The sequence below is a fragment of the Xenopus tropicalis genome, chromosome 10 (genome assembly GCF_000004195.4).
Source record: "Xenopus tropicalis strain Nigerian chromosome 10, UCB_Xtro_10.0, whole genome shotgun sequence".
NCBI lineage: Eukaryota > Metazoa > Chordata > Amphibia > Anura > Pipidae > Xenopus > Xenopus tropicalis.
Window position 1 is genome coordinate 43772468 of NC_030686.2, and position 22248 is coordinate 43794715.

Consider the following 22248-nt stretch of genomic DNA (forward strand, 5'->3'; position numbering starts at 1 on the left):
GTTCCACATTATCAGTCTGTTTCAGCTGGAGGGGAAAAGGCCAACCCTGACTTCTCTCATTGTCCCACTGGCGCTACAGCCACAGCTCCTCCATCTTGTTCCACATTATCAGTCTGTTTCAGCTGGAGGGGAAGAGGCCAACCCTGACTTCTCTCATTGTCCCACTGGCGCTACAGCCACAGCTCCTCCATCTTGTTCCACATTATCAGTCTGTTTCAGCTGGAGGGGAAGAGGCCAACCCTGACTTCTCTCATTGTCCCCATTCTGTAGACCCGGCGAGGGGGGCAGTAACGCTGACAGAGCTGTTCCCATTCACCTTCCCGATACTGTTTGTGTTCCCCCCACCGCGCAGGGCTGCGAGTGCTCGCAAGGGATCCGCACATCATTGTTGTCCCTGTTTAATAGCCATGGAGCAGAAGGCAACCCCTCCATATAAACTCCTCCGCCGCTGCCATCACATATTTACAGCAAACTCATGGCTTTTATTGTAATGCTGAGAGTAGTGTGCCGAGTCGCAATTGTAACTAGAACTGCAGTGGAAGTCGCCATCTGTCCCTTTATGTACATCTAGATCTGTCCCATAGAGCTGCTACATACATATATACATACATAGCTACATTGTTACAGAGTGGGGAATAGAAATGGCTACACAGATATATATATATATATCCACTAGGAATGTGCCAATAATGTATATTGGGAAATTGCTTAGAATTATGGTTTCTTTCATTAGGCAGCCTTTTATTTTGGTGTTTACATCGCATTGTGCAGGGCTTGGTCCAATCATGTTTATATATACAAAGAACTGCCCTGAAAATAATAGTAAGATAATCCCAGTTTAAAAAATAGGGTATAGTCCCCCTTTAGTTGGAGCATCTGGGGGTAAATGTAGGGAAACATTCTGCAAACAGGGCATATTGAGCTCTCAATTGATTATGAAAAATGTCTGTGCTTGTGAATGAAGACCAACGTATGTGACAGCTGCACAAAATCCATTTTGTACCCTCGGAATGTTCTAGCGAAATCCCAGGCCGTGTCACACAATTACATTACATGTCACAGAATTCCGAGAGAACGAGAGTTCAGCTAACGAAATTGGGGGATTTGGCCGGATTACACGCGAGTGGGAAGTGAATAAAGAGCAGATTCCGGGTTAATTGACACTAAGCCCCGGCGCAATAACATCCATATATCCATCTATACAGCCGGTGTGGGGAACCAATGACAGGGGAGCCTCTCTCTCTCGCGCTTGGTTGGATAAAACGATTGGTGCAAGAGATTTCTCTGGGCCAGTGCATGTCAGCTGCGCCCGCTCCGTGTCTCGCCATTAAATAAGCATCATTCCCAGATAAGAATAACTGGCTCCCATCCCAGGGGGGTATGATATCAGTCTGTCCGAGAGGAACCACTTTGTCTCCATAACAGGTCGGCTCAATAGAGGAATAAAGGATTTCCGATTGGTTGGCATTTCACCATTAACCATTGGCAGTGCTACTGTAACCCCTGAGTGGCAAAGGGCAAGTTAAATGTACTCAACCACTGTCCTGGGTCATTCCTGTAGCACATGGAGTAAAAGGAGTAACGCTTGCCCTTGATTTGTAACCCAAAGCTAGCAATCAGCGGGTTGTCCATTACATTAGAATAGTGGGGGCTCATATTGTAAAGCAGTTATTCCCTATAACAGGGCCCCCCAACCTTTCTTACTCGTGAGCCACACCCAAATCAATAAAGACTTGGGGAGCAACACAAGCACCATAAAAGTTCATGGAGGAGCCAAATAAGGGCTGTGATTGGCTATTAGGCAGCCTCTATGCACCCTATCAGCTTACAGGGGGCTTTAATTGGTAGGAAATCTTGTTTTTATTCAACCAAAACTTTCCCCCAAGTCAGGAATTCAAAAATAACTCCCTGGTTTGGGGGCACTGAGAGCAACACCCAAGGGGCTGGGGAGCAACATGTTGTCCCTGAGCCACTGGTTGGGGATCACTGTCCTATAACATAACCTCTTTTTTCTCCTGAGGGGGCAATACATTGTAGTTAGCCGGCCAATGGCTCTGTAGGCCAAGTGGTTGGACATTGTGTAATTTGCCCATCTACTGATGCCTTTTCCACCCAGACAGGTAAGATTTTTGTCCAACAAAGGTGTCATAGATACCCCTGACAGTTGGGCAACTGGTCAACAAAATCCAGGTAAATATGGCCGATTGTACATGGTTGGTAACCCTCAAAGTGAAGCAATATGACATTCTAACCATATGTTGGTGTTAATAAGCCTGTGACTGTGCAGGAATTGCATGGGTTCTGTCTGTTCCGCTGATTTCCTTGACTTTGCGATGCCCATACCTGGTTTGAGCGCTTCAGTATGCTGGTCATCCTCCTCAACTGCGTGACTCTAGGGATGTTCCACCCCTGTGAAGACATTGCTTGTGATTCTCAGCGCTGTAAGATCCTGCAGGTAAGTACAACTGAATATCACCATGTCATCAATGTGCATAGAAATGCATTGTGAGCTGGCAGCCCCCCCAGATATCACCGAATTGGTTCAGATTATGGGGGTCTCTGGTTGACTCTTTGGCCCAACTTGGCATCCTTCCTAGAAACCAGCTTGGCTCTTAAAAATATAAAATGTGTGTTCCTAATTTTTTTAGAAAAAGATATGTCCAACCTAATAACTCTAAAAGATGGGGTGCCAAAATGACCCCCCTGCTTTTTTATTGATTTGGATATGTCCAGTCAAGGGACTGACATAATCCTTTTTTGAGAACAGGACATGTCATTATAGGGACAACTTTCTCCAAGTCTAGAACTGCTTATGTCCATTCATGAAACTTTGGAGCACCTTTGCTTAACTTTTTATGGAATGGGACCCAGATTAACTGTGGATTCAGCCTTCAGAGGCTCGTGGGGACCCAAGTTTAGAGCTTGACCACTGCCTCAGCAACAGTTTCTAATAACTCTAGAACCGGATATGTCCAATACACAGTGCTCACTTGTCAACCTTTTTTGTTAACTGTAGAACTCGTGTCCAGTCAGCCGACACTGATCCTTTTAGAGAAGGGTTGCCCACTCTTATAACTCTAATTACTCAACTCTAGAACAGGGGTGTCTAATCTTTGCAAGCTCTTGCTCTAGAACAGGATATGTTCCATCAACAACTTAAAAAGGGGGTGTGCAGTTGTCACCACAACTGCCTACACTGACTATTCTAAAGAAGCGTTGTCTTCTCCTTAAACCCTAATAACGCAAATAACTCTAGAACAGGACTGTCTAAGCTTTACAAGTTCTTGCAAACTCTAGACCAGAATATTTCTAAACTGCAGCCTCTGACAATTGTAGAAAGGGGTGTGCAATTAGTACAAGGGTTGTCACTCTTCAAACTCAACTCTAGAACAGGGCCATCCCATCTGCACAAGTTCTTGCAACATCTAGAACAGAGTAAGTCCAATCTGAAGCCTCTGACAATTCTAGAGGGGGTTCTTCTCGTCCAATCTGTAGCCTACAGCTCTAGAACAGTTGATGTGGCCTTTCCAACCAGTCCTGGCCTGCTGCATGATGGGAGTTTATTTGCATTTATGGAATGATTCCCAATCGTTTCTCAGTTCTTTCTTTTTCTACGTTTTGCTCCAGGGCTTCGATGATTTCATTTTTGCCTTTTTCGCGGTGGAGATGATTATAAAGATGTTGGCCCTGGGAATATTCGGGAAGCAATGCTATCTGGGAGACACCTGGAACTGCCTAGACCTCGTTATAGTGGTGGCAGGGTAAGAGCCGTTATTTTGCTAAATGATTTTTTCTTATATCGCTATAAAAATAGATTTTGTTACAATAATAGTCATTTCTGCGCATCGACAAGAATATAAAATAAACGATCTGTTGAAATTGTACATTAGCTTTTTAATGCCTCCAGTAACTACTATAGAACCATTTTAAAGGGGAACTCCGCCCAAATATAACAATTTCAAGCAACTTTGCAATACACCTATCTACCTACCTATGCAATGGCAGTATCCCACTACAGGGGTCGATATGGGGGATTTGCAATGTGTGCGCTGGCTGTAAGGGTTAAGTCTATCTATGCATAGTGCTTTAAGTGAACAGACACTCAGAGGTGCCATTAAACTCCCCTGCAATTAGAGAGAGCAATGAGCTGAGAGTCACAGGGGGAGGATCGTTCAGCCGGGGAGGTGGCGGCGTGACAGGGGCGCTTAAGCTTTATGGCGTGAAAAACAACGCAGGCAGTATAACTAATCCTATGTTACACCGTGTTCCTAATATACTGTATATAAGGTAATGTATAAGGTATATTATATACATATGTTTCCTTATACAGTAGAGTTAAATAATGCTGTAAATATGTCTGGGCCTGGGTCCTGGCATTCCAAGTACCCAGAGGCCCAAACAGCCCCCCAGCCCAATAAATAGTGACTATGGCACCTTACAGCAGCCCCTCTGGCATTTGCCTGAACCCACAGATTGCCAGTCTGGGCCTGGGTCCTGGCATTCCAAGTACCCAGAGGCCCAAACAGCCCCCCCCCAGCCCAATAAATAGTGACTGTCTATGGCACCTTACAGCAGCCCCTCTGGCATTTGCCGGAACCCACAGATTGCCAGCCTGATGCCTAGGGCAAGGGCCTAACTACAGTCACTACCCCTATAGAGAGTGGGAATTGCCACCAAGTCCTGCCCCATGTTACCCTGAAAAGCACATGGTGCTGAATTTTGGACCAATACCTGCCCAGTGCTTGATGGCAGCTCCCATTGACTTAGGATAGGGGGTGATTACTCACAAAGACAAAAAGAAACCCTAGAATGCCTAAAGGGGTGTTTATTTTTGCTGCTACTGATTAAAGACCCCCCACCTTGCCTCACAGCCGAATCACCTTAAAAAAAACAATCAAGGGAACTTTAGTTAGAATTCTATTTCTATTTGGGAAGAGCAGAATTCCGCCCAGACAGGACATATTTGTACCAGCCGCTTCAGCCCAGCAGCCATGTTTCTGCCATCGCCAAAGGTCAGCGTTGGGATGCCGATCGTGCAAACCGCAGCCCTTTTTTTAATTTCTCTCCCCCCTCCTCCCCGCGTTTCTTTTTTATTTGCATCCAATTTGGGCCGCAGGCTGGAATTTTCATACGAGGTGTTACCCGGCCTTGTCTTTATTTTCGTGTGTGTGCGCGGGGCAACGCTGCCTCATTTTCTTTTGCTTTCACGCGGGGGGAAAACCGACACCCTCGCCTTTTGTGAGCTCTTTCCTTCAAAAACAAAGCAGGCACCTGGTTTGAATTAAAGTCTGTTTCAGCGCACAAGAATCCCCTGGCTGCAGCGAAGAATCCACATAAATATCCGCGCGCCGCGGCCAAGAATATGAGTGGTGTTGCCGAGGATTGAGGCGTTTCGGATCTCATGTCTTACCGACTTTGCGTGGAGCACAGAGTAGCCTTGGGGAGCTATTTAATGAACTGGAATTTCCTGGAAAGGCATTCACTGCTGACAGGCGCGCTGTGCCTTTAAAATGCTGGCTCGCTCAGAGTCTGGGATTCGTTTGGGAGAAGGTGGCGGTGAAACCCGTTCGGCCGCTCAATCAAAAAGTGTCTTCCCGTCCCACAAAAAAAAAAGAATTTATCCGCACAAAAAGCGCCGCGTGAGACCCAAAGTCACGCCGATCCCTTCCATTATTAATCGCCCAATGGGAGGAGAATAAAAAAGGGTTGCATTCAATAAGAATATTGTCTTTATGTTTTTGTGTTTAGGATGCTGGAATATTCTCTAGACCTCCAAAATGTCACCTTCTCCGCAGTGCGCACTGTCAGAGTCCTCCGCCCGCTGAGAGCCATTAACCGAGTGCCAAGTAAGTGTCCTTTCAGGCTTGTAAAATGTACGGCGGCCATTGTGCAAAGGCAAAAGACATCGCCCGCGTAGGAGACACAATTGGGCCCTTTGTTGGCGGGACGGCCCGTCGTTTGTACGGTACCAGGGTTGTCCACTTTGATGCCCTCCTACTGCTGCTGGTAAAGTACAACAAGGGAATGGCAACTGTTCTAGATAAAGCTGGATGAACAATGGGGCAGAAGGAACCGCCACTACAGGCCCCATTGCAAATACAGGCCCATTGTGCACAAGGAAAGTGCAATTCTTCTTCTGTAACTGCACTTACCATTGCCAGGTCCATTCCATCTGACCGCCATGTGGTTCCATCTTGCCATCCCGCCCTGGCCACATACACATGTCATAAACTTCCTGGCATTAATGTACTGAGCTGGGCCAGGGGAGATGCAAGGGAGCCCTGGGGAAATGAAACAAGATGGCAGCATGGTGGTCAGATGGAATGAACCTGGGCTTTGGGCTGGTGTGTCATGGCAGCTACAGTGGCCTCTGTTGGACACCGCAGACCAAATGCAGAGATAGGAACCTTAAGTTACCCATACACTGCTGCCAACTGTCGGTCACGGGATCCTGGTGGGTGCATGGGGCTAATTTTCACACATAGGTGCTGGTATTTTTCCAGCCCAGAGAGACAGCCTAGAGGGCCAGGCTTACAAATATACTGGAAATTTACCTTGTAATTCCCTGACCTTCCTTTCCTCATTGCAAAGCTATGCCCCCCTATGACCCACCCATGTAAGCACCCAATCACCTTCAATCCCTGCTCCCACCACAGCCATCACTCCATCCCCACGCCCTCTCAGGTACTGGCTGGTATTATATCCTGGCCAATAAAACACCTGCAAAGGCTGGTGCCTGTTTCTGACAATGTAGTCCCACCCCTGGCCATTTTACAGGTCTTGCTACAATTGGTTCAACCCAATAAGGTCCGGTACATGGATGGCCAAATCGGGCAGAGATCTGCAGACTTTCCGATGAGCATATCTCAATGGGTATAGCTAGAAAAAGTTTTGTGGGCACAATAAGCCTGCTTAGTGTCTGCTAAAGGAGACAGAAGAAGAAGAAAAGCCTTACGGGAAGGCTCTGTAGAGCGGCCATTAGTGTAGGAACCAAAACATAAGCCAGAAATCTAGAATGTGAAGCAGCCCCCCCCCCCCATGATCAATACGTATCCGCACTGAGACAATAAAGATGAATTGGGTAGAAGAGACTTCCCATTGACAATTCTGACACTCGTCACCGCACTCGAGGGAAGCAATTTTCACGTGTTCCGGGACACGGTACGATTGAGAGGTCACGCTGGGGCCTGAGGGGAAATATAATGAAGTCTTAATTGCAGTTGGTCCCACGGATGGATGTGATGTTGATCAATGATATTGGATAATTCAGGCCTGTTGGGATTAGAATCTCCCAAGCCCATCGTTTCCTCTGGTGTAACTGGCCAACATCTCTGGCTTGGGTTGTGACCCAATAGGCCAAATGCATCATATTGATTCCTGACTAGTATTTTCCCCTCATTCTCTAACTTCTGGACCCCAATCCTATACCCTTTGGAACCTACTGAGTAGACCTTCTTCTCGCTTGTTCCAGGTATGCGCATTTTGGTGACGTTGCTGCTGGACACCCTGCCGATGCTTGGGAACGTCCTTCTCCTGTGTTTCTTCGTTTTCTTCATCTTTGGGATTGTGGGAGTCCAACTGTGGGCGGGGCTTCTACGAAACCGCTGCTTCCTTCCTGAAAACTTCAGTCTGTAAGTTTCCTGGAAAAATGCAATCGAGGTTGCTGGGAATCTATAGGTGACTCCCCATGGTGTCTCTGCTCTATCTGACCACCTTCCACATGGTTGTTGGCCAAACACTATTCCATCTGATCTCTCTGAAACTCGTGGACATGGTCTACCTCAGTGGGTGGGCCTAAGAATACCCATATTAACCAATCCTAGTTCCACTTAAAGACCACTCTCTATTACATCTTATCCTAAGGGGAGTGATAGGATAGGATAGTGAAAGGATTTTTATGACCCCAGTCTGCTTATGGGCTCCATGGACTTCTTTTAATGATATAATCCTTTTAATATAATCTGGCCCTCAGACTAGTAGAATAAAAAAATAACTGGGCTACTACATGTACAAGGTGGGATCTACAAGATCTAAACATTGGTATTCTTTCTAGTTTACCAGGCCTGTTGTCCTCAATTGCACATATTGTGTGTCTAGAACATTCCTTCTCTGTATATTTGTATTTATACATATGGGTAGGGGGTGCCATAGTGTTTCCCTTAGACAGTACAGTATGGGGGTACAGCTTATTGTGTGCCCAGAACATTCCTTCTCTGTATATTTGTATTTATATATATGGGTAGGGGGTGCCATAGTGTTTCCCTTAGACAGTACAGAAGAATAGTCCTACTCAGTAGAATGCCAGAAGATGACAGTTCCTATTTTCACCCCTTTTTAATCCCTGCAGGCCGGTCTCCTTGGAATTGGAGAGATACTACCAGACGGAAAATGAGGATGAGAACCCATTCATCTGCTCTCAGGCCAGAGAGAATGGGATGCGCTACTGCCGCAACGTGCCCGCCATGAGAGAGGATGGCCTGGAATGTACACTGGACCATTATTTCTATAACAATACCAGTAACACCTCCTGTGTCAACTGGAACCAGTATTACACCAACTGTTCAGCTGGGGAGCACAACCCATTCAAAGGTGCTATCAATTTTGATAATATTGGGTACGCCTGGATAGCGATATTTCAGGTGAGACCGTCACTTTAAATAAACATTATATAGAAACAGTGGCACAGATCCTATCTGATTACCCCACTGTAAGCAGCAGTCCTGCCCTGCTTTATGGCTGAGATTCTAGCTATCTGTATAACAGAGCATTCTGTCACAGTGGCACAGATCCTATCTGATCCCCCCATTGTAAGCAGCAGTCCTGCCCTGCTTTATGGCTGAGATTCTAGCTATCTGTATAACAGAGCATTCTGTCACAGTGGCACAGATCCTATCTGATCCCCCCATTGTAAGCAGCAGTCCTGCCCTGCTTTATGGCTGAGATTCTAGCTATCTGTATAACAGAGCATTCTGTCACAGTGGCACAGATCCTATCTGATCCCCCCCCCATTGTAAGCAGCAGTCCTGTCCTGCTTTATGGCTGAGATTCTAGCTATCTGTATAACAGAGCATTCTGTCACAGTGGCACAGATCCTATCTGACCCCCCCCCCCATTGTAAGCAGCAGTCCTGTCCTGCTTTATGGCTGAGATTCTAGCTATCTGTATAACAGAGCATTCTGTCACAGTGGCACAGATCCTATCTGATCCCCATTGTAAGCAGCAGTCCTGTCCTGCTTTATGGCTGAGATTCTAGCTATCTGTATAACAGAGCATTCTGTCACAGTGGCACAGATCCTATCTGATCCCCCTATTGTAAGCAGCAGTCCTGCCCTGCTTTATGGCTGAGATTCTAGCTATCTGTATAACAGAGCATTCTGTCACAGTGGCACAGATCCTATCTGATCCCCCCATTGTAAGCAGCAGTCCTGCCCTGCTTTATGGCTGAGATTCTAGCTATCTGTATAACAGAGCATTCTGTCACAGTGGCACAGATCCTATCTGATCCCCCTATTGTAAGCAGCAGTCCTGCCCTGCTTTATGGCTGAGATTCTAGCTGTCTGTCACTGGTATTTATTGCATTGTATCGGGCAGGGGTGGGTTTTGGCCAAGGGCATGTAATACCCAATCATGGCACCTGACTGTGTAAGAAAAAGTCTATGTTGGCTTTGGGAAGGGCCCGGGAATCTGTTGGCCGCAGGGAGTCTATTGGCCGCAGTCCCATCTTTTCCCTACAACAGAAACTTCTTGTTAATTATCACCCCCCCCCCCCCCCGAATCTCATTAGATATAGAGGAAAAACCAGACAAAAAGCTAAATATAGAAGTGGGAATAGAAAAGGGAAATGGATGAACTTAATTATCACTTGATTTGTGTTTATTATTATTTCTGCCTGTAATATACCTTTATCCATTCTACTTCTACATTGTCTGCTGCAGCAACTGTGTCAGAGATATATACTGGGACCGGGCTTCCTGGATCTCTGCCCAGACTCTGTGCCCCTGCGTGAATTTGTTTGAGGTCTGTTACAGTGCAGCCATCCCTGTCAGGTCCCATTCTGTGTGGCACAGGGGGTACCTACACTGGCATAGCTCATTACAGGCTATGATCAAACAGGCTGTTCCTGCTGAATTGTGCTTAGTACAGGGGAATCCCTATGTGCCATAGTTTTATGGTATCTCTCTGTACAGGCTATGAGCAAACTTAGGGGGCTGTACCTGCTGAATTGTGCTTAGTACAGGGGAATCCCTATGTGCCATAGTTTTATGGTATCTCTCTGTACAGGCTATGAGCAAACTTAGGGGGCTGTACCTGCTGAATTGTGCTTAGTACAGGGGAATCCCTATGCTTCCATAGTTTTATGGTATCTCTCTGTACAGGCTATGAGCAAACTTAGGGGGCTGTTCCTGCTGAATTGTGCTTAGTACAGGGGAATCCCTATGTGCCATAGTTTTATGGTATCTCTCTGTACTGGCTATCAGCAAACTTAGGGGGCTGTTCCTGCTGAATTGTGCTTAGTACAGGGGAATCCCTATGTGCCATAGTTTTATGGTATCTCTCTGTACAGGCTATGCGCAAACTTAGGGGGCTGTTCCTGCTGAATTGTGCTTAGTACAGGGGAATCCCTATGTGCCATAGTTTTATGGTATCTCTCTGTACAGGCTATGAGCAAACTTAGGGGGCTGTTCCTGCTGAATTGTGCTTAGTACAGGGGAATCCCTATGTGCCATAGTTTTATGGTATCTCTCTGTACTGGCTATCAGCAAACTTAGGGGGCTGTTCCTGCTGAATTGTGCTTAGTACAGGGGAATCCCTATGTGCCATAGTTTTATGGTATCTCTCTGTACAGGCTATGCGCAAACTTAGGGGGCTGTTCCTGCTGAATTGTGCTTAGTACAGGGGAATCCCTATGTGCCATAGTTTTATGGTATCTCTCTGTACTGGCTATCAGCAAACTTAGGGGGCTGTTCCTGCTGAATTGTGCTTAGTACAGGGGAATCCCTATGCTGCCATAGTTTTATGGTATCTCTCTGTACAGGCTATGAGCAAACTTAGGGGGCTGTTCCTGCTGAATTGTGCTTAGTACAGGGGAATCCCTATGCTGCCATAGTTTTATGGTATCTCTCTGTACAGGCTATGAGCAAACTTAGGGGGCTGTTCCTGCTGAATTGTGCTTAGTACAGGGGAATCCCTATGTTGCCATAGTTTTATGGTATCTCTCTGTACAGGCTATGAGCAAACTTAGGGGGCTGTTCCTGCTGAATTGTGCTTAGTACAGGGGAATCCCTATGTGCCATAGTTTTATGGTATCTCTCTGTACTGGCTATCAGCAAACTTAGGGGGCTGTTCCTGCTGAATTGTGCTTAGTACAGGGGAATCCCTATGTGCCATAGTTTTATGGAATCTCTCTGTACAGGCTATGAGCAAACTTAGGGGGCTGTTCCTGCTGAATTGTGGTTGGTACAGGGCAATTAGTAACCTTTATAGACAAGCTAAAGGTGCTGTGCCAGGTAGTAAAGGGGAGAGATGACATTCCTGTAGGCACTACCCCCCATCCTCCCATGTTGGACCGTTCCAATCTGTTACTCCAAATCCCCCAGCGCAGCCCATAAATATTTACTCTCTGTGCCGATAGGGTGTTCATTTTCCTACAACAGTGACTGCGGCCTTCACACTTTGTTTCCCCCGTGATTTATTCATGAAGTTGTGTGTGTGGGGTGGGAGCAAATTGCTTCGGGGTCACACACAGCCCCGGCTATTCTCTGTGGCCTCATTAATGGGAAACCTTCTGGTTTTATTTCCTTTTTAAAGACACATTGACAAGCGCACTCTGTGCCTTAATGGCAACGACTTATTTAGTGCAGTTATTGATGGCAGCGGCTCGACACGGGGAAATACACGCGTCATACATGTCTGTGTCGCCCTTTGGGCTCCGGGGTAGCAGATACACTTCCAGCTTGGGGTGACACATATTGGGAATGCTGACCCTCACCTTTATGGGGGGGAAAGTGGCAAAAAAAGGCACATTTATCTGTTTATATTACTGCAACTAACAATAAAGTGATGATTACAGAAACACGTAATGGTACAATCTCCTAGGGCCAAATACTGAGCCGGATCCATAGCCTAATTTGCATATTCAAATTGGATAAGAAATTAAAAAAAATATAAAAACAAAATTATGTTCAGTGTTTTAGACTGCAATAGTCACATGACTTTCAGGGGTTTGGATTGGTTTGGCAGCACATTAGGAATTCACCAAATTCAGAAGTTGGTTTGGCCGAATCCCAGCAGTTTTTGGTTTTTCTCATGCGCCTTAGGGAGACCCCAAAATGGTTTTGTTGTAAAGTCCAGTAGGCCAGCCAATCAGAACTAACGGGAAGGGGCACAAGTTCCCTGATCTGTGGCAGCGACTTATTAAGCCCTAAGAATGAGTTTCCCTCGGCGATGCTAGCGATCAATAACGCCTAATTACGGTTGCTAGGAGACATGCAACAAAAAAAAAGAGTTGATTGGATGGGATTTTCCTTTGAAGCGGCATTTAGGCAGCGTTGTACTTTTCCCGAGCGTTACATAAGCGCCATGGCTGTCCCCCCCCCCCCCCCGTAGACCTCTCATTTGCAGGTTGTAAAAAATAAATAAATAAATAAATAAAAACCACCTCTCGGCTTGATAAATTGGCTTGAGATTGTGCAAAGTGCCGGTGGCGGGGCGGTAATGGTGGCAAAGTGAACGTTATTGTTTCTCATTAATGGGCGCTGGGTAAACATCCAAGCGCCGCATCTGCCTGACAACGGAATCCGTCTTATCTGGGGGGTAATGGAGATGTATTAGCTTTAACCCTGACTGTGCCAAAGCCAATCTGGCGGAGCCTGAAACAGCCATGAAGGGGGGGTTTAATGTTTTTTAGAGATGATTAATTAATTAATCAGCGTCACTTTAACGTAAACAACACCCCCCCCCCCACAAACTTTTGATAAATCTGCCCATGGGTTACTCCTTGCACACGATTTGGCATTTACAGCAGTGAATGAAGTGCATGGGGGTCAGCATAAGATGCCAGGGCAGATAGATATAAGGCCCGGGCGAATATTCCTCCCCCACCCCCCCTTTCCTTTGTCTGGCTCGTTAGCAAAGGAGTTAATGGCGTAATCCATATTTGCATATGAAAGTGGAATGTTCCATTAGATTAGCAATAAAAACGGCATTTCTTTGGAGACATATACTCTGGGTGGGTAAGAGGATTATTATATTCTGCCCCCGCCCCCCCCCCCCGCTTGCACTCCAGCTGTCAGTATAGATAATCAGCGGCTTTATCTGCATCGCTAATCGGAGCCTTTCAACCATAGGGAGAGAAGAAAAGGTATAAGGGTGCTGCTGTTTGCGCCCTGGCATTTTAGTCCCCCCAAAATGGCACAGTTAGGGATGTACCACTACCTAGGGGCACAGTCAGTGAAGCCTGGGATTGCCATCTGGCCAGTAAAATAGCAGCCAAGGCCGGGGCCCATGATCCCTACTCGTTCTGCCCAATTGCGTCTCCCAACTCCACCCCTTTTACATAACAGCTCCACCCTTCCTGTCCCTCCCCATACATCATTATCCAGCCCCTTATCCCTGCTTGGCATTATTGCCCAGTATATAATGTGGCAACCTAACACCCTAACATACCCCTGATCTGCCCAATGCCCTATTTGCATCTCAAACAAATTCATGTCAGTTTGTTCATCGCACTCCTCTCAGCGCTTTTGCCATATACATTGCTTTTATTTCTAGTTTTTAAGATATTAGCAGTTTTTACGCTGTTAGTTTAGTGCTTGTGAAACAACAGCCCCACCTGCTGCTCAGTGCCTCTGACTGCATGTAGTTGTAAGGAAGAGGAGAGTAAAGTCCCAGCCAGTTACTCCTCTGATCTCCCTCAGTTACGCCCCCTATCTGCCCAGTTATGCCTCCCAGTCCCCCCACTGAGACTCCCAATGCAACTTCATACCAGTCTTTATTCTGATCCACTCAGCCATGTCCCTGACCCACCCCCTTTTTATTACTGCCCGCCCCCCTTACTGCCTACCTACCTTTTTTTTAGGAGCTTTAGAGCAAAACATCCATAAAACATAAAAAAATTGTTGCTAAACTGCAGGTAAAGGGGGCAGGATTGGTCTTCTCTGTATAGAGGTTGGACCCTTAATATTATCATGGGCCCCGTCAGTACTAAACGTGGGTCCAGACGGCTCACTGACTAAAGGGGCTATATGCAAACACAGCTGCAGTGAAAAGTGCAATATTTATCACAAATCAGCACATGTTTTTTTTACCCATTATGCAGCATTTTCCCCATTATTACATCATAATTGTGGGCACGCTCAGAGTTGGGGCCACCGCATTAGTGCCAAATGCATCAAATGGAAGTAATTGCACTTGCAAATTGGTTGCAGCTAGAATTTGGGTTTGGGTCACTTATGGAGCGTGCGTTCCCACCCTTGTTTGCATCCAACTCAAGTCCAACACATCCAAATTGTGAGTGTGAACTCAGGCACTACCACCAGGTGCAGCTCCAGGGTTCCCCACCATCAATAGGCACCAAGGTCAGACTGGGAAGTCCGGCACCCACCGGGGCTGCCACCTTGGGCCCCCCACCCCAGTCTCAATGTCAAACCCACTTCCCCACTGTGTATCTCACTTCCTCCTTGGGCCTGCGATAAGTGGGGAATGTGCCGGCACCCAGACAGAGGGACCATGGGTCAGCAGGGGCTGGGGGAGCCCAACTGGTTTCTTCCTGCTCTGCCGGCCCAGTCTGACCCCAGTGCATGTGTAAATCATTCAGCAGAAGAGGCAGGAAGAGGCCAAGCGTTCGGATCTTCTCCCAATATGCCCACCTACCTTCCGGGTCGAATTAAAATGGCGGTATAGATGCCGTCATTTCAGGGACTGCATGAACGAGCCAATGAGGTCCTCGATCTGATGGAAAAATCAAACCTACCTGATCAAGATCTGACCAGTTTCAGCCCAGATGTTGGTCGGGTAGGTCCATCGGTGGTGCCCCTACACAGGCAAATAAGCTGCCAAATTGGTCCAAAGGACCGCTGTCGGCAGCTGAAATCGCCCGTGTATGGCCACCTTAAGTGGAATTTCAGATGCAAATAGCCATGTTTTTTACCTACAATGCAGCATTCCCCCCTCATAATTCAAGGATAATTGCACTGAAACATTTTTACTGCCTGGGTGGTGAGCTCTCTCTTATATAACTTCCTATACGCTGTATTAGTCATTTAACTCCAAATGCCTCTGTTGTTATACTGCTGTATTTTAGCACCCCCTACTGGCCATGCCAGGAACCTGCAGGATGATGGTCGTTCCGTAGAGTTGGTTGCATTGCGGATTTTGATTGCTTCTCTGTTTATTTTTCAGGTGATCACTCTGGAGGGCTGGGTGGATATCATGTATTTTGTCATGGATGCCCATTCCTTCTACAACTTCATCTATTTTATTCTTCTCATTATAGTAAGTGACTGAGGAGAAACACATATAAGCCTGTGGGGCAGTTGTACATGATGCTGAACACGAAGACAGGTTTCCAGTTTTGGCAATCTAACCCTAACGTCGGTTCCTCTCCCCTTTAGATCGGATCATTTTTCATGATCAACCTGTGTCTCGTGGTCATCGCCACCCAGTTCTCGGAGACCAAGCAGCGGGAGAGCCAGCTGATGAAGGAGCAGCGGGTTCGCTTCCTCTCCAACGCCAGCACGTTGGCCAGTTTCTCCGAGCCGGGCAGTTGCTACGACGAGCTGCTCAAATACTTGGTGTATATAACCCGCAAGGGTAGCAAGAGGCTTGTGCAGTTCTATCGAGCAGCCGCCTTCAAAGCGGGACTGTCGGCTAGGCCTGTGGTGAAGAACAGCGCGGAGAAGCCGAATCGCAAGCACAGGAGGAGGAGATCTTCTGTGCACCATCTAATCCACCATCACCACCATCATCATCACCATTATCACCTTGGAAACGGGAGCCTCCGTGCACCACAGGCCAGCCCTGAGCTTAGCGAGGTAGAGACCAGTTCTCCTCACAACACGTCGAGACTGATGGTACCGTTTGCTGGTTCCCCCATTGCTTCTGCCACCAATACGCAGTCCATCCATAGCATTTACCATGCCGACTGCCACCTGGAACCAGTACATTGTGTACAAACCTTTGCCCACCCTGGTTCTTCTTCAGAAAACCCAGAGGTGCTCCCTAGAAGTATAACTGGAGGCAAAAACTACCCTACTTTGCATCCAAGTGCGTCACCGGATATACAAGTGGATGCAGAACCAGTGGAACCATCAGAAATCACCAGCGATGCCAACATCCACCCCTTGCCAGTTTTTAACTCAATGAACAGGCTGCTAGAGACCCAGAGTACAGGTAAGTGGGGATTATTAATCAGCCAAGCTGCAGAGAGGTACTGGGTGGGGGGTGTTGGAGAGTTTTATTTTCATTGGTGCATCAGGTTTTTAACGGTGAATATTGGTCTCTTGCTTGGGACTTTGGTTCTAACTGGTACAGGAATTATTAGACTTTCAATGGCACATGGAATATTGGGTTTTCAATATCGCGTTGATGTGTCGCAGGGTTCATGTACAGGATATTTTGTATTCAGTGGGGAATATTGGGCAGTCACTGAATAATGGGGCATAGACGTCTTACTGGTACATAGAATGTGATGTTCTTAATATACAAGAGGCATTGGGTTGTCTGTGGTGCATGGATTGTTGGGTTTGCATTGACTGTATACAGCTGGCATTTTATTCATGTTTATTAACCTCTTGTTTCTCACTCGGGCATGAGTCCGGGTTTCTCTTGGCATACGGAATGGTGGGTTATTATGGAGCAAAGGACAATGGGTTTTAACTAGCACATAAAGATTTCAGTTCTTTGTATAGGAACCGTTAGATTCCCAGTAATGCATGAAGTCTTGGGTTCTCATTAGTACAAAGTTAGCTAGTTGGGTTCTCATAAGTGCAAGGGACATGCGGATATTGGCTCTCTATGGTATATGTAGGCTTGGAGTCTTTGTGGTGCATAGAGGGATGGGTTTTGTGGGAGAATGGGGGTTGCAATGAAAGTTGGGGTCTTTGAAGTGCATGGAGTTTTGAATATTGGCTTATTAATGACTTGTTGACCTTTTGGTGGTGTATGTAAAGTTGGCTTCTTAATGGTACATGGAATATTGGATACTGCCTGATAACTGCAAAGTTGCTGGTAAATGTGGTTTGATATTGACTGGCACATGGAGTTTTGGCTTCTTGATATATTGAATATTAAAGTATGGAGTATTTGGTGTATGCTGATCAGGCCTGGACTGGGGTTCAAAATAGGCCCTGGTATTCCAAATACACAGAGGCCCAAATAGCCCCCCCAGCCCAATAAATAGTGACTGTCTATGGCACCTTACAGCAGCCCCTCTGGCATTTGCCTGAACCCACAGATTGCCAGTCTGGGCCTGGGTCCTGGCATTCCCAGTACCCAGAGGCCCAAACAGCCCCCCCAGCCCAATAAATAGTGACTGCCTATGGCATCTTACAGCAGCCCCTCTGGCATTTGCCTGAACCCACAGATTGCCAGTCTGGGCCTGGGTCCTGGCATTCCAAGTACCCAGAGGTCCAAACAGCCCCCCCAGCCCAATAAATAGTGACTATGGCACCTTACAGCAGCCCCTCTGGCATTTGCCTGAACCCACAGAGTGCCAGTCTGGGCCTGGGTCCTGGCATTCCCAGTATCCAGAGGCCCAAACAGCCCCCCCAGCCCAATAAATAGTGACTGTCTATGGCATCTTACAGCAGCCCCTCTGGCATTTGCCTGAACCCACAGATTGCCAGTCTGGGCCTGGGTCCTGACATTCCAAGTACCCAGAGGCCCAAACAGCCCCCCCAGCCCAATAAATAGTGAGTGTCTATGGCATCTTACAGCAGCCCCTCTGGCATTTGCCTGAACCCACAGATTGCCAGTCTGGGCCTGGGTCCTGACATTCCAAGTACCCAGAGGCCCACACAGCCCCTCAATCTACCTTCCTGTGACTTTTATGTTATGTTGGATAATATGGGGCAGAGGCTGTCCTTTGATGGTGAGGACTTGTGACCTAAGGCAAAGCAATGTATCAGGGGTATTTACATCTCCCATCTCTTTCTTCAGGTATTGGCAGAGGAGTCTGTAAGATCTCAGGACAGACGGCAAACCTTGAGTCTGGCTCTTGTGATGGAGAGAAATGTTCCCACTGCAAAGAGACCGAGCTCAGAGATACCGAGGGCCCGGAGTCCGATAGTGACGGATGCTATGAATTCACTCAAGACCCTCAGGGCAGTGAGCAGCAGCAGCAGACAGAAGCCAAAAGAGCAAAGTCCAGGTCCCAAATCCCCAGCAAGCTGCAGCAGCTCTGGAAGATGGTCTGCGAAACCTTCAGGAAGATTGTCGACAGCAAATACTTCGGACGGGGGATAATGATCGCCATCCTTATAAACACCCTCAGCATGGGGATTGAGTATCATGAGCAGGTACCCTCATACTGTTACTTCATACACTAGGTTTGAGGTATATCTAAGAGAGAAACCGACCCCTTGTATGGTGAAAGATATATAATGAAGAGTGAAGGGTCTGAGTCACTGTGACTCTAATTAGGCTACTGTAAAATGAGAGCACACAGGGTTAGTTTCTAATCCCTGCATCTGTACTCAGGGAACAGGTATTGCTTTAAAGACAATGAAAGGCACTCTTACGCGGGGGGCAGGTTTACAAAGGGGGCAGTTGTGACACAAACTGGCGGGACAGTGATGCCACAGAGTTTAATGGTCAAGGGAACCAAGCTGCATCCGGAGGCATGGAAGGTACCAAACCTATTATGGTTGCGGCCAAACCTATTATGGTTGGGGCCTTGTTTGCAGGCTTACAGTGTGGGGGGGCTGGGTTGCAAAAGATCTCCCACCCAATGAGTTTGTTATCCTGGCTGTCTGTGGGAGTGCTCGACACCAATGCCTATTATAGGGAAAGAATACAGATGCTGAAATAAAATTCTCCCCCATCCTTCCTCGCGTATTTAGGGCACAGACTAAGTAAACATGTGCGGCGGGATCGGCGGGCGCTGCTGTTGTTCTAATATTGTGACATCTGCGAAACAGTAAAATATTCAAAGTTTTTTTATTTATGAAAATCCCACAGTGCAGCATCTGCTCCCTGGGTAATTTATCTTCCTTACTGTAGAGAAGAACAAAAAGGCTGTTTGGAAAAGTTACTCATGGATTTGTGCCGTTAATGCTTAGTGCCCCCCCCCATAGGCTTGGGGTGCTGTGTGGCATTATATGGACACAGTGGTGTATATAATGAATTGGGTGCAAAGTAGCACTGCTATATAATTATATACCCCCATGCCTGCTGTTGCCGTACTAACTCTCACTTGCTCTCCACAGCCAGAAGAACTGACCAATGCGCTGGAGATCAGCAATATCGTCTTCACCAGCCTTTTCGCTCTGGAAATGCTCCTAAAGCTCTTGGTATATGGTCCATTCGGATACATCAAGAACCCCTATAACATCTTTGATGGAATTATTGTGGTTATCAGGTAATATTCGGAAAATGAAAGCCTGAAGATATGATTGGTTTCTATGGGTGACTGTCAGGGGTGTAACTGTAGAAGAAGCCAACCTTGCAGCTAGGACATATAAGGGGCCCATTGGGAATACTCAAAATTGTCAGTCACGTGGGGCAAGTTTGGATGGTGAGGCACACTTAGTCCTATCGCTAGTCATACCTGCATTATAGATGCGCCTGGGTATAGGGTTGCCATCTTTATAAAATGAGTATACTGGCCTGACTGGTGGCTTGTTTGCAAGGGGGTGGGCTTTGACTTTAGGCAGGTGAAATTGTGATGCACAGAGGGCGGGGTCATGATGTTGAGGGGGCAGATCGTCACATTAAGGGGCCCAAGCATGTCATGAAGTCAGGAATATGGTGAGTATGGGAGCTAATACAAGAAAAAAGGGGCAGATCAGATGCAGGCTGGGGCGGATTAACTAGTTCTTATGCATTTACCAGCAAGTACATTACTGATAAATTTGTAATACAGCCAGGTAGCAACCCTACCTAAATGGCCTGTCACCCTTAGAATCTTTGTGCCCTAAGTCCAGGGCTCTGTGGCCTTCCCACAAATCCAGGCTTACAATCGCATGAAGAAATATGATGCTGGGTATTGGCAACTATAGCCTGGGCTTCCAATCAGATTGCCGTTTGTTTTGTCCCCTTCTAAACCCTGGCCACAGATAATGAATGGCTGGCCATCTTATGTCCTGGGAAGAGATATGAGTGGTACAGCTATAGTAACGTTTTCATGTTTACTCTCCCGTATTCTGGTTGCTTCTCATGCACAATAAGGTCCGCGCCACAGTGAAGTTGTTACTAATGGAAGTGACTCATTGTGTTCCCTGCAGCGTCTGGGAGATCATTGGCCAACAAGGAGGAGGTCTCTCCGTTCTGAGAACGTTCCGGCTAATGAGGGTTCTCAAACTGGTACGGTTCATGCCTGCTCTGCAGCGCCAGCTGGTGGTCCTAATGAAAACCATGGACAATGTGGCCACTTTCTGCATGTTGCTGATGCTCTTCATCTTCATATTTAGGTGAGCTCACAGGATAGGAAGCATAAGCAGCTCCTCTTCTGTTATTCCTCATGTAGGGGAGTTTGGGTTGGTCTGTGTGGTCTTGATTTCTACTGCCGTGCAAAGTTTGGTGGAGCAGAAGCTCCCTCTAGTGACCACAGTAACAGGCGCAATACAAGCAAAAAGCATGGCAGCTTTGGGTTGAGAGAACTAAGCAGGTAAGTACTGAACTAGAGAGAGAACTGTCACATTCTTCAGGAGAATGATCAAGTGGGTGAGGTGAGAAGAGCAGCAAAGTCTCTTCCATCTACAAATCTGTTATCTTTTCCATAACACTCTTGCTTTGTGTTCCACCATACACTCAGAGCCAAAATGTCTTTCAGTATCCTAGGGATGCATCTGTTCGGCTGCAAATTTGCCTCCGAGAAAGATGGCGACACTCTACCCGACAGGAAGAATTTTGACTCTCTGCTGTGGGCTACGGTCACGGTGTTCCAGGTACTCTGCACTCTCTTGTCTAAAAAGGACTGGATTCCATTAGAGAGTTTCCCTCTGTAACTCTTGTGTCTTAACGTAGATCCTAACCCAAGAGGACTGGAACAAGGTTCTGTACAACGGCATGGCTTCAACGTCTTCTTGGGCTGCCCTCTACTTCATCGCGCTGATGACGTTTGGAAATTACGTTCTCTTCAACCTGTTGGTGGCCATCCTTGTAGAGGGGTTTCAGACTGAAGTAAGAGCCCTCCACATATGGAAAGTAATACTTGCCCTTTTCTGTTGGTGATTTAGGCATCACATGCCTTTTCCTGTGCTTGTGAGCCAATCAGAACTTGCCAGGGGAGGGCACATTGCTATTTTGCATTCCCCACAGTGTTTAGGGCCCAGGGCTACTGCCCCCTTCTGGATGTCCCAAAGGCAGATCATTATGTGTCTCTTGATTCATTGGAATTGGCAGTGGAATGATGGGGCCCCTAAAAACAACCCCACCTAGAGGGCCTTGGGATAAAGAGTCTGATCCTCCAGATGTAAAAATACAATTTAATCCAATATTTTTCATTTGTATACCGTCTCTTAAGACATTCATTTGAATACGAGGGATACTCAGAGTTCTCTGTATAAAGCAACCTTGTGCCTTTATATGGGCACAGAACCCCTCAGTGACTGCTAATATCCTTATCATTTACAGTAGGGGGTACATTATCCCTTATAATACATGAGTGATACTCAGAGTTCCCTGTATAACTCAGCCTGCAGCCTTGTGCCTTTATATGGGCACAGAACCCCTCAGTGACTGCTAATATCCTTATCATTTACAGTAGGGGGTACATTATCCCTTATAATACATGAGTGATACTCAGAGTTCCCTGTATAACTCAGCCTGCAGCCTTGTGCCTTTATATGGGCACAGAACCCCTCAGTGACTGCTAATATCCTTATCATTTACAGTAGGGGGTACATTATCCCTTATAATACATGAGTGATACTCAGAGTTCCCTGTATAACTCAGCCTGCAGCCTTGTGCCTTTATATGGGCACAGAACCCCTCAGTGACTGCTAATATCCTTATCATTTACAGTAGGGGGTACATTATCCCTTATAATACATGAGTGATACTCAGAGTTCCCTGTATAACTCAGCCTGC

The 22248-nt window shown here is 46.8% G+C and overlaps 1 protein-coding gene across 11 annotated transcripts in view; it reads left to right on the top strand.

The window, feature by feature from the left end:
- The window catches only part of cacna1g (calcium channel, voltage-dependent, T type, alpha 1G subunit), a 101814-nt gene that overhangs the window by 46170 nt on the left and 33396 nt on the right, over window positions 1–22248 (top strand). For all 11 annotated transcript variants that reach the window (XM_031894868.1, XM_031894872.1, XM_004918488.3 and 8 more), the window contains 12 exons: window positions 2344–2455; window positions 3628–3761; window positions 5749–5846; window positions 7472–7631; window positions 8348–8639; window positions 15400–15492; window positions 15612–16389; window positions 18157–18515; window positions 19425–19576; window positions 20442–20627; window positions 20990–21104; window positions 21184–21339. In XM_031894868.1, coding sequence (XP_031750728.1) covers window positions 2344–2455; window positions 3628–3761; window positions 5749–5846; window positions 7472–7631; window positions 8348–8639; window positions 15400–15492; window positions 15612–16389; window positions 18157–18515; window positions 19425–19576; window positions 20442–20627; window positions 20990–21104; window positions 21184–21339 — 2635 coding nt within the window. The remainder of the gene's footprint in view (window positions 1–2343; window positions 2456–3627; window positions 3762–5748; window positions 5847–7471; window positions 7632–8347; window positions 8640–15399; window positions 15493–15611; window positions 16390–18156; window positions 18516–19424; window positions 19577–20441; window positions 20628–20989; window positions 21105–21183; window positions 21340–22248) is intronic.